This window comes from Neoarius graeffei, chromosome 1 (genome assembly GCF_027579695.1).
Source record: "Neoarius graeffei isolate fNeoGra1 chromosome 1, fNeoGra1.pri, whole genome shotgun sequence".
Lineage (NCBI taxonomy): Eukaryota > Metazoa > Chordata > Actinopteri > Siluriformes > Ariidae > Neoarius > Neoarius graeffei.
Genome location: NC_083569.1, coordinates 51,179,755 through 51,192,602, shown reverse-complemented (window position 1 = coordinate 51,192,602; position 12,848 = coordinate 51,179,755). Strand labels below are relative to the sequence as shown.

General features: G+C 38.7%; 1 protein-coding gene across 12 annotated transcripts in view; it reads left to right on the top strand.

The window, feature by feature from the left end:
- ehbp1l1a (EH domain binding protein 1-like 1a) overlaps positions 1-12,133 on the top strand; it is a 105,108-nt gene extending 92,975 nt beyond the window's left edge. For all 12 annotated transcript variants that reach the window (XM_060933749.1, XM_060933739.1, XM_060933833.1 and 9 more), the window contains 4 exons: positions 3,748-3,847; positions 3,987-4,060; positions 9,855-9,969; positions 10,639-12,133. In XM_060933749.1, the coding sequence (XP_060789732.1) occupies positions 3,748-3,847; positions 3,987-4,060; positions 9,855-9,969; positions 10,639-10,729 (380 nt within the window). In that variant the 3' untranslated portion in view covers positions 10,730-12,133. The remainder of the gene's footprint in view (positions 1-3,747; positions 3,848-3,986; positions 4,061-9,854; positions 9,970-10,638) is intronic.
- The last annotated feature ends 715 nt before the right edge of the window (positions 12,134-12,848 follow it).

The following is a 12,848-nucleotide window of genomic DNA, read 5'->3' as shown; positions in this document are numbered from 1 at the left end:
AGCATAAGAACCTTATCCCATCTGTGAAACATGGTGGTGGTAGTTTCATGGTTTGGGCCTGTTTTGCTGCATCTGGGCCAGGACAGCTTGCCATCATTGATGGAACAATGAATTCTGAATTATACCAGAGAATTCTAAAGGAAAATGTCAGGACATCTGTCCTTGAACTGAATCTCAAGAGAAGGTGGGTCATGCAGCAAGACAATGACCCTAAGCACACAAGTCGTTCTACCAAAGAATGGTTAAAGAAGAATAAAGTGAATGTTTTGGAATGGCCAAGTCAAAGTTCTGACTTTAATCCAATCAAAATGTTGTGGAAGGACCTGAAGTGAGCAGTTCATGTGAGGAAACCCACCAACATCCCAGAGTTGAAGCTGTTCTGTACGGAGGAATGGGCTAAAATTCCTCCAAGCTGGTGTGCAGGACTGATCAACAGTTACCGGAAATGTTTAGCTGCAGTTATTGCTGCACAAGGGAAGCACACTAGATACCGAAAGCAAAGGTTCACATACTTTTGCCACTCACAGATATGTACTATTGGATCATTTTCCTCAATAAATAAATGACCAAGTATAATATTTTTGTCTCATTTGTTTAACTGGGTTCTTTTCATCTACTTTTAGGACTTGTGTGAAAATCTGATGATGTTTTAGGTCATATTTATATAGAAATATAGATAATTCTAAAGGGTTCACAAACTTTCAAGCACTACTGTACCACTGGCAAAAAAAAAAAAAGAATCTTCAATATTACTTATTATTATACATACAGGACACTTTTTCGATGGAATAAAAACATGTGTTCTATTCCCTTCTACTGGGTTTCATTCATTTGGTTTGATAGCATGCAATATGGTTAGCATATCGCTTATCCTACGTGTATTACATCACTCTACCCAGTGGAGAATGAGCGTTAAATATGGTTTACGATATTGCATAGTTGTTAACCCTCTGGGGTCTGAGGGTATTTTCTGGCACTCTAATGATTTTGGCATGCTCTGATTCTGTTGTAAATTTCAACAATTTAAGCAGTATTTTCAAAGTCATACGACTTTTTTGTATTCAGCACAAGTTCAGCTAAAATAATATCTATGTAGTATGTATGTCATGATTGTACTTTTAAAAAATAACAGCTAAATGAAGGTGTTGTAAAAAGCAGTTTTAGAACTGTGTTGGAGTGTGTGAAAAAAACCATGACCTTACCCATTGTTTCGAACCGTTTTGGTCACTTGAGGTGATTCTGTTCAGTCTTAGAAATGTATCAAGCACAAAAACTTAAATCTGCTCCATTGATTTGGACAATTAACTGGCCATCAAAAAATTATGTCCTACTGTTTTGGGGTAAAGGGTTGGCAGTAGGAGGGGTATTCATTGAGAAGTGTAAAAAATTTCCATTCCATTCAATGAGAAGAATGAAAACCCCTCCCACTGCCAACTCCTAATCCCATCAGATTAACTCTTAATCCCATCAGGTCAAGTCATAATGGGTAAGGCAATGTTTTTCACACATTCCAACACAGTTCTAAAACTGTTTTTTTACAAAAGCTTCATTTATCTGGTATTTGACTTTATTTTGGTATTTGACTCTTTTCAGTGTGTTTTGAAATGAACTCTTGTACTGTTTTACTCAGTTCAGAGCCACAACCAACTCTGTGACTCTGTGTAACAGAGTAAGTGTAATATTTACACTTACTCGAGTTGATCTTTGGCTGGATTGAGTTGAAATAAAAAAAAAGGCAGCGCTCATCATCAGTGTCGCAGTTCTCAAGATTGAATTGAATTGCTGTCCTGAATCATGAATTGAATTGCTGTCCTGAATCATGAATTGAATTGCTGTCCTGAATCATCCGAAGCGAATAATACCCGTGTGCCATCTCGAAACAAGTTTTACCTCCAAATAGCCTAAACTATGTCTGACAGATTTTATCCTGTTTACAGTGGGCGTTCCCACTGCAAAAGAGAAACCAATCAAAACCGAAAGAGTGAAGGTGATTATCATGCCATTACCATGTGAATAGTTTTTTATGAATGCGGAAGTGCTTTGACTCTGGTGTAACTGAGTAAGGTGACAAGTTTAATGTTCCATCTAATTTAGGTAATTTAAAAACAATAATATTATTTGGCAGTGGGCACATAGGAAAGTGTAAAGTATAAAGTTTCTGTCAATATGTTTATGATGCTTGTATGATGAAAAACTCATGAAGATATTTATCTAAATACATGACCTACTCATTCTAAACCTGCCGAGCTTCGCCGGCAAAGCTCTTGACTCCAGAAGGTTAAGACAAAATGATGTCACATGTTGGAGCTGATGCAAATATTCAGTGAGAAAGTTTTCTGTTGCACATGCACAGAAGCATTTCTTTGTTTGCCAGCAGTGCCCACAGTAAACTATTGCAGTGAATTGAAAAGGCCATAAGATACGTGTTACCAGTGGCGAACCATGACTACTAGAGCTGGGACTTCAGCTTAGCCAAAACTTAGCCAGCCACACACTCATATTTGACTCATTCAATATCATGCTAGCTGAATGGAATATATCTGATATACCATGAAAAAAAGCCATTATTATTATTATTATTATGCATACACACTCTCTTCATATCAGCATTCTCGAAGGCCAACGCTAGCTTACCTGTGAGCCAGCGCTGTCAGTGCAGCAGTGAAGTCACCTTCTAGCCAGTGTAGCGTTCATCAGTAGTGTTAGCGAATGCTAATAAAGCAGTCAAGCTATTGCTATTGAGAACAAGTAGCACAGGCTAACGACTGAGAAACTAAGATTTCTGTCTCCAGACTCTTCTTCCACGCACGCTCTCCACAGTATTTTTCACTCAGACTTAAGTATTCATTTCCCTATGTAATTTACTTAGTTACTTTTAAAGTCAACATTGCCAACTACACACAACAGAGCTACCTGGCAACTAAAATTCTCTCAAAATCTTCCATTTTTAATGAAGCAAACCTGGTGGCCATCTTTGTTTACAAATTTTCACAGTCACTTCACACAGCGTAAAGTTTTACGTCTTCGCTGTGTCTCTTTTCCAGTTTTTCAGTGTCAGTTGGTATGTTTTTCTTTTGTAAATATGCATGAAGAATATCTAATAAAATTTTGGTATCCTTTGGGGGGTTTAACACGTCTTTCTCTTTCCCGGCAGACGAAGAAATGCTTCTGCACAGCAGAAAAGTTTCTCACTGGATATTCGAATCAGCTCCAACATGTGACGTCATGCAATATTGTAAACCATATTGAATGCTCATTCTTAATTTTTAAATTTTTAAAAAAAATTTGTGACATAATACACGTAGGATAAGCGATATGATAACAATATCACATGCTAGCAAACCAAATGAATAAAATCCACGAGAAGGGAATAGAATACATGTTTTTATTCCATCGAAAAAGTGTCCTGTATGTATAATAATTCCCGATATTTCACTCTGATGACGTTACTCCCCGTGTTTTCCCACTGACTGGACGCGTGTTGTCAAAATCACGAACTGGTTCACAATTAAAATTCTTTTAATTAACTTGCATATTTTTTTGTGGATGTGTCCAAATAGTATAAAGAACATTACACGGTGGCACGAATATATGAAGTTTATCTTCTTATGTTGAAAATATTTTCACTCGTTCGCTTCACTCACTTATGAAATATGCATTTACCACTCGAAGATGAACTTCATATCTTTGCGCAACTGTGCAATATCCTCTATTCATAATGATTGAGTTGAATTCTATTTCCTGTAGGTAGTGATCGTGCAGAGGAAGAGAAACTGATTCAGGAGTGGTTCATGCTAGTTAACAAGAAGAATGCCTTAATCAGGAGACAAGACCATCTGCAATTACTGTGAGATTTTGCATAAAACATTTTATGTCATCCTCCAAATACAGGGCATTATTTGTAGGATATTCACTAATGACTGACTGAATACTCTTACATGTATTGCACTTATAAGCTCCCAATAAGCTTTCTAACCTTGTGACAGACAAGAGGAGCATGATTTGGAGAGGAGATTTGAACTGCTCAAGGTAGAGCTTAGAGATCTCATGGCAGTGGAAGGTAAGACATTGAAAAAATGACACAATTTCAAACACCAATAAACAAACATAAGGTTATGCTGCATGTGGAAAATGGTGTAGAAATTTCTCAACATTGGCATAGATGTTTACCTTTTACATTATATATCTTGGTAAGACATTTTCAGATGTGCTGTTCTATTAAAACATGAAAAATGCAGGCATAAAGTGCAATTTAAAAATCCCCCAGGGGTTTAAATTCCATCATATAGCATAAGGTAATGTTAATATGGTTGCACCCACATTTTATTTGTTGGAGTCTCCTCATATCTTTTCACTTCTCAGGCTTTATATACATGGCCTCATTCATTCATTCACTCATTCATTTTCAGTAAGTGCTTCTTACTGGTCAGGGTCATAGTAGATCCAGAGCCTATTATTACTCAGGAACACTGGGTGTGAAGTGGGAATATACAGTGGCGCTTGAAAGTTTGTGAACCCTGTAGAATTTTCTATATTTCTGCATAAATATGACCTAAAACATCATCAGATTTTCACACAAGTCCTAAAAGTAGATAAAGAGAACCCAGTTAAACAAATGAGACAAAAATATTATACTTGGTCATTTATTTATTGAGGAAAATGATCCAATATTACATATCTGTGAGTGGCAAAAGTATGTGAACCTCTAGGATTAGCAGTTAATTTGAAGGTGAAATTCGAGTCAGGTGTTTTCAATCAATGGGATGACAATCAGGTGTGAGTGGGCACCCTGTTTTATTTAAAGAACAGGGATCTATCAAAGTCTGATCTTCACAACACAGGTTTGTGGAAGTGTATCATGGCACGAACAAAGGAGATTTCTGAGGACCTCAGAAAAAGCGTTGTTGATGCTCATCAGGCTGGAAAAGGTTACAAAACCATCTCTAAAAAGTTTGGACTGCACCAATCCACAGTCAGACAGATTGTGTACAAATGGAGGAAATTCAAGACCATTATTGTCTTCCCCAGGAGTGGTGGACCAACAAAGAACACTCCAAGAGCAAAGCGTGTAATAGTCAGCGAGGTCACAAAGGACCCCAGGGTAACTTCTAAGTAACTGAAGGCCTCTCTCACATTGGCTAATGTTAATGTTCATGAGTCCACCGTCGGGAGAACACTGAACAACAATGGTGTGCATGGCAGGGTTGCAAGGAGAAAGCCACTGCTTTCCAAAAAGAACATTGCTGCTCGTCTGCAGTTTACTAAAGATCACATGGACAAGCCGGAAGGCTATTGGAAAAATGTTTTGTGGACAGATGAGACCAAAATAGAACTTTTTGGTTTAAATGAGAAGCATTATGTTTGGAGAAAGGAAAACACTGCATTCCAGCATAAGATCCTTATCCCATCTGTGAAACATGGTGGTGGTAGTATTATGGTTTGGGCCTGTTTTGCTGCATCTGGGCCACGACGGCTTGCCATCATTGATGGAACAATGAATTCTGAATTATACCAGCAAATTCTAAAGGAAAATGTCAGGACATCTGTCCATGAACTGAATCTCAAGAGAAGGTGGGTCATGCAGCAAGACAACGACTCTAAGCACACAAGTCGTTCTACCAACGAATGGTTAAAGAAGAATAAAGTTAATGTTTTGGAATGGCCAAGTCAAAGTCCTGACCTTAATCCAATTGAAATGTTGTGGAAGGACCTGAAGTGAGCAGTTCATGTGAGGAAACCCACCAACATCCCAGAGTTGAAGCTGTTCTGTACGGAGGAACGGGCTAAAATTCCTCCAAGTCGGTGTGCAGGACTGATCAACAGTTACTGGAAACGTTTAGTTGCAGTTATTGCTACACAAGGGGGTCACATCAGATACTGAACACAAAGGTTCACATACTTTTGCCACTCACAGATATGTAATATTGGATCATTTTCCTCAATAAATAAATGACTAAGTATAATATTTTTGTCTCATTTGTTTAACTGGGTTCTCTTTATCTACTTTTAGGACTTGTGTGAAAATCTGATGATGTTTTAGGTCATATTTATGCAGAAATATAGAAAATTCTAAAGGGTTCACAAACTTTCAAGCACCACTGTACCCTGGATGAGACACCAGTACACTGCAGGGCACCATGCACACACATTCATACCTAGAAAAGTTCAGAATAGTCAGTCAACCTAGAGGCATGTTTTTAGGAGGTGGGACAAAACATGTGAAACTCCTCACCAATAGTAACCCAAGCTTAGGAGAGAACTTCTGGCCCTTTTAGTCACTGACATTACAAATATAGAAATTCCAGTATTTGCAAGAATTACTGTTTGTGGTTTAACCCTATGAAAAACCAGGTCTGAATTTGGTGGTCCTATGCCTTTGCTGAGTGAAAACTTTTGTCAGTCACATGACATATTGAGGGTCAAATTGTTAATATCACTTGACCATTTCAGTAATTAGTATGTTCTCATTAACATTAGTTAAAAGAAAAGAAAAGAAAACCCATTTTAAAAATACAGTTATGACAGATTATGATATAAACTAACGATTCATGTGAATAATCGAAAATAAGGAGCTTACACAACTAAGATATCCATTTCCGAAAGTTAGTTTCTGTGTAGAATGGACGATTTCATGGAGGCCGCCAGTGAAAATATTTTAACCAATCAGAAAAATCCCCCTGATCGTTTCCGGCAATGCTCTGACGTCATTTGGGTGCAAGACATGGAAGCTCCGCATAGCGAGTAAGACTTGAAACTGCCCCTGGCTGGAGATTATTTAATTAAAAATTTATATGAAAAAAAATTGAGATTCCATTTCTCTACCAAAAAAAGTGGAGGGGGAAAAATAATACTGATGTTGCTGATAAACAGCGAGGGAATAGTAAACAGCTGATATACTCCTACAGGACTGAACGGGGGAGGCAACTTTTATTTATATCCCCAGTACAAGTAGTGCTGCCATGACAGCCTCATTCTACAGACTGTAACCTTGCTAGACTACCTACAAACAGATCCACATACACTCTGACTTACCTAAATCTGTTGAAGAGGCAAGTGCGCAAGTTTTTACACGTTCCTGGCAGCATACGCACTCATTAGCACGCTTAGCATGCTCTTGACTCATTCATGAAAAACTTCCTCATCAAGACGTCACCAGGCTAGCCTACTGTAATTACCGTGGTAGACAGTCCAACCCCCACAGCAACGCAGAAAGAGGGTAAACAAACACTGCTTTACTGTACAGGATTTATGTGAACATTACCTGAGGATGCAACAATGGCAGAAGTGAAAAAAAACTAGCCTGCATCAATTCCCAAAGTACAAAAAGGTAAGAAGGTAATGGATAAATGCCATTTGCCGCACAGGGACAGACCTCTCACAGGCTGACTGGTCGAATGGTCCTTCAGGTGCAAAAACAGCACATTCGCAGCTTGTATACTTGGAACATTTTGAAGAGAATTGTTTCACTCGAACAACTTGGATGCACTGGGCATTAGGAATACTGTACAAGCCAGCACTGAATCCAGATGCGGTTCCCACAATCTTCGGTCAAAAAGCGGACAAGATAAACGAGACAACATGATCAGTAGTCCGCAAAAGAGAAATTCAAAGGGTAAGAAAACACTTTTCATGGCTTCCCTAACTTTTTATTAAGCATGATACGTTATTTTGAGTTCCTTTGGGCATAAATGTAATAATTGCTGATGCAGCTAAGCAGCTTGATATTTGTTGGGTGTCGTGCTTTGATTTAGTGTTGTCAAAAAAGCCTCGGTAATGACTAATTAAAACAACTCTATAAATATTGTTCACTTGTGTGTAACCAATTGATATGGTAATGCTTGTTTATCATGATCATCATCGTTATTCATGTCATTGTCCGAAATACTTGAGGAAATCAGTGAAGAAATGTCGCTGGCGCTACGGTCCATTTTGTTGAGAACGGCCGTGTATTGTAAGTGACGTCACACTTTACAGAAACCATTGGGAGTTCTTTTAGCCCATGTTTACATTAGACCGTATCAGCGGATCATCAGATTAACGTTTTTAAAACGATTAGTGTGCACACAGCAACACTAATACACGATTTGCGTGCACACAGCAATACCAATACACGGCTCCGCTCGGCTCCGCAGGCATCCTGCGCTCCAAATTACTCCGCCCTGAACAGCGAGTGCCCTCTGGAGGGTGCGCACTCCGGCCTTGCGCAGCTCACAGAGCACGCGAGTGAAGTAAACAAGCAATGATTCGGGACTGAGCCGCTGTGTGTGTGATCCCAGCGCACATCACTTACCACTTGCAAGTGGAAGGATGGCAAGCCTAAAGACCATCATAACTACACAATGGGCAGTATTTGCATCAGTATTTGCAGTATTTTCATACTTTTATACTCTTTAATGAAAGGTGATACAAGGCGGAAGTCCGCGCCGTTTTTCAGCAGTTGTGTCACATGACCAACGCCAGCGAATCAGGAAGGTGGATGTCACAGTGACGTTGTCCAATGAGACGCCAGCTAGAGCTCAGCACAGCGTATCCGCGTATTCTGAATGTTTACACAGCACCGGAGCTGACACGATCTGGATTGAATACGTGGACGCTGGCGGATTCCCGTTTCCAGGCGGTTTAATGTAAATGGACAGTGCATCCGCGAAGAAAACGAGACAGATACTGTCTAATGTAAACGTAGCCTTAGGTATACAGGAATTTGTTTGTGGAATAGCCGACCTTGATCACTACAATCTAGTCAAACACTTTTAAGTTTTAAGAAATAGGTGAAACAGTTTTTATGGAGTAAATTCCAAACCCAGTTTTATGATGTGTGTGTATATAACTAATTTTTAATCATTTTGGTGCTATTTCTGTAATCTAGTTGTACTCTGTGATTACAGTTAGCATATTTTTTTTGTTTATGACTTTATCATTGTTTATACAGTTTTGTCAATTTATTATTGTCTCTTGTATTTTGTTTCCTGCTGTCATCAAGAGGACCACATTGGAAATAAGTCTATTTTATACTTGGTGTTATCCTCAGTGATATTTATACTGTATCTTTTACATGTATGAATTTTACCAAATAAATCCATACCATACCAGCAGCTTGGGTGTTTCTGGCCTTTTTTTGTACAAGTGCATCCTGCTGTAATGTTCACATGCATCCTGTATAGTAAAGCAGTGTTTGTTTACCCTCTTTCTGCATTGCCATGGGAGTTGGACTGTCGACCACACTAATTACAGTAGGTTAGCCTGGGGACAACTTGATGAGGAAGTTTTTCATGAATGAGTCGAGAGGATGCTAAGCATGCTAATGAGTAGTATAACGCATAGTTTCAGCCTCGTTTTACAAGTCAAGAGTTCAGGTTTGTCCATAAGTCAGGGTTGCAGCTCATTAATACACTAGTTTAGATGTATAGTGAAAAAAATCGACATTGTCACCTTAGTAGACCTTTCGCTTTGCCCCTTCAGTACTGAAGAGCTACACTCAGCCTTGCACCCAAATGACGTCATGCATCGCCCTTCCAACAGGCAACATGGCAGCCTACTGGTGGCATTAGAGTAGCGATACAGAAACACTCACAACTTTCTTATAAATGGTCACACATGCCTGAAACTTTTCTTACAGGCTCTCAATATTACAAGTTACCAGCCCATGCATGTATTTACTTTACATTTTCTGTTCCTTTAATGTTAACATCTGTACTTTTGTGCTAACTGCTGCTAACCTGAACTTTAAGTTAAAAGGAAAATTGTTAAAAATGAACATTTCTGGTAAATTCTCCTATCTCCAGACTTATCCATAGAAACACTAGCTGTGATTAGAATTTTGTTTGTTTGTTTGTTTGTTTGTTTGTTTTCTTTAGACTGGCAGAAGACTCAGGCCCATAAAACCAGAGAGCATTTGTTGCTGCAAGAGTTGGTGTCTCTTGTCAACCAGAGGGATGAACTGGTCCATGACATGGATGCCAAAGAGAGAGGGTGAGCTCTGTTTAGTACAGATCCATATGTTATATTTCTAATGGACCTCTGGTGTACTATTCAGTAATAACAGATCAGAGGCAGGGTGGCACGGTGGTGTAGTGGTTAGCACTGTCACCTTACAGCAAGAAGGTCCTGGATTCAAGCCCAGCAACCGACGAGGGCCTTTCTGTGTAGAGTTTGCATGTTCTCCTCGTGTCCGCATGGGTTTCCTCCGGGTGCTCCAGTTTCCCCCACAGTCCAAAGACATGCAGGTTAGGTTAATTGGTGGCTCTAAATTGATCGTAGGTGTGAGTGTGAATGGTTGATTGTCTCTATGTGTCAACCCTGCGATGACCTGGTGTACCCCGCCTCTCACCCATAGTCAGCTGGGATAGGCTCCAGCTTGCTAAATAAATTATATTAAGAGGAATGTAACATTGATTCTCATATATTAAATACATTCAAAATTTGCACAGGATAAGTGGCTACGGATAATGGATGGATGGATAGATCAGAGGCATAACATATACAGTGTAATCCATATGATGGATGCAGCACAAAAAAAACCAACCCAATAAACAAAAACAAAAACCTTGCATGCTGTGTATATGTTCATGTGAGTCTGAAGCTTGTTTCAGTCTTTTGCATTCTCATCTTCATTTCCTTTTGCCTCTTATTATGGTGCAGGGCTTTGGAGGAAGACGAAAGGTTGGAAAGAGGTCTGGAGCAGAGACGAAGGAAGTATGGAAGTCGAAAAGAGAAATGCATATTGCAGTAAGGGAATAAGATGGTCAAAAGTGATTTTAAAATTAATAGACTGTTGGCGAACACCAAACGTCACACTTTATATAGAACTAGTGAAGAAAATATAAGGTGGAGAAAAGGAAGGCTCACCAGAAGAACGATGAACGGGTTTGTTTTGACTGTGTGGAGTGCAAGTGGAGATTTTTTTGGAGATCACTTAGTGTCCATTTGACATTGCAGATTATTTTGTAAAATTTTTAGTGGTGACTTCTACTGGTTCACCTTCAAGATATGTTTATCAATAGTTTAGAAACAGATACTGCTTTACATTGTATAATTTATACAGTACATTGATGCATTTTAGACAGAACGTAATATATTGCTGTGCCATATCAGTGATGCTCTTTATAAAATTATCTTGCTATTGGTGTTTTTCAGGGAAATGGCAAAAGATAGCTCAGACACTGAATATTGAAACTAAACCTCCAAAAGAAAGTATAATTTAAGTAGATAAATTATATTAAGAGGAACGTAGCATTGATTCTCATATATTAAATATATTCAAAACTCGCTACATTCTGGGCTATATAGTACATACTTGTTATCCAAAGAATCTGTCGATTCAACAAAGAAAGGTATTGAGATCTCTGTGTGGACTAAACATGTCAAAGACGTACAGTAAATCAAATGAAATTTGGTTAATCCACCATTTTGCAAAATGTTTGAATTCATGTCTACGGTTTGGTATTTCCTGATTCTGTGCAATCTGGCCTTCCACACAGAGTAAGAACTTATCAAACTGTGGCAAAGCCTGCTTTAAGAAAAACATAAAAAATAAATTATAGTAAAGAAATCCTTTACTGTACTATGCACTCAACACTGTTCTAGCTACTGTCATTGGGTAATTAGTGTCGGGTAGATCTTTAGTGCATTTACTGTATTTAAGATTTATTTTAATATTATTTGGAATTATATTTTGTGTCATTTCATTCAAATATAAAATAGAAATATGCACAACAAGAAAATGACACAAAACCCAGAATGTTTCAACTTCCTTTATTATATGCAAAGGGAAGTGCTTCAGTTCCAGAAAGTTGCATTACATGGAAACACACATTTGCTGTGTAGCAGAATATTTGTGATGACGCTAGCATGAATGTGTATTTCTGGAAGCTTCCATAAAACAGTATTAATTTTAAACTTTTTTCTTGAAAGCTTGATAATTAATTTATGTATTATTCTATGAGTGTCTGAATGGTTTTTTTTTATTTCATTCTTTTAATGTGTTTTACTGCTGAACGTTTTGGCCTCTGCCTTGCAGTGTCACTTTTTGTGCATTATATAGCTATGATAGGAATTCTTGACATCCTGCACTTTTAAAACTGCACTGTTTAAAAGAGTTTTGGGGAAAATAAAAGTTGTGACTCAGACAACCTTATCCATTGTATTGCATTTATATTTCTGCCTAATGTTTTGTGAACTTTACTGAGCTTTTGCCAGTAGGTGACTATAAAGGGAAGGTCTACCATCAGAACATCTACAACTGACCATGAACACACAGAGAACATGTTTTCAACAAGCATGTTTTAGTTATTGACCATGTACTCAACCTACTTCATGTTATTATTAACATGTTGGTGATTTATTTCAATTCAAAAGTCACTTTCAAATTTAGTGTTGATGTCATTGATGGGGGAATGTTGTTTAGAAGTTCTGCAAGACCACATCACATTTTTCCTATACCAGTTAATTTATTCAATAAAGGACTCATAGGCTCCCATCAACTGAAGATATAATGCCTAAAATTGAAAAAGTTCTCATCTCATTATCTCTAGCCGCTTTATCCTGTTCTACAGGGTCGCAGGCAAGCTGGAGCCTATCCCAGCTGACTACGGGCGAAAGGCGGGGTACACCCTGGACAAGTTGCCAGGTCATCATAGGGCTGACACATAGACAACCATTCACACTCGCGGTCAATTTAGAGTCACCAGTTAACCCAACCTGCATGTTTTTGGACTGTGGGGGAAACCGGAGCACCCAGAGGAAACCCACATGGACAACATGCAAACTCCACACAGAAAGGCCCTCGCCGGCCACGGGGCTCGAACCCAGACCTTGCTGTGAGGCGACAGCGCTAACCACTACACCACCGT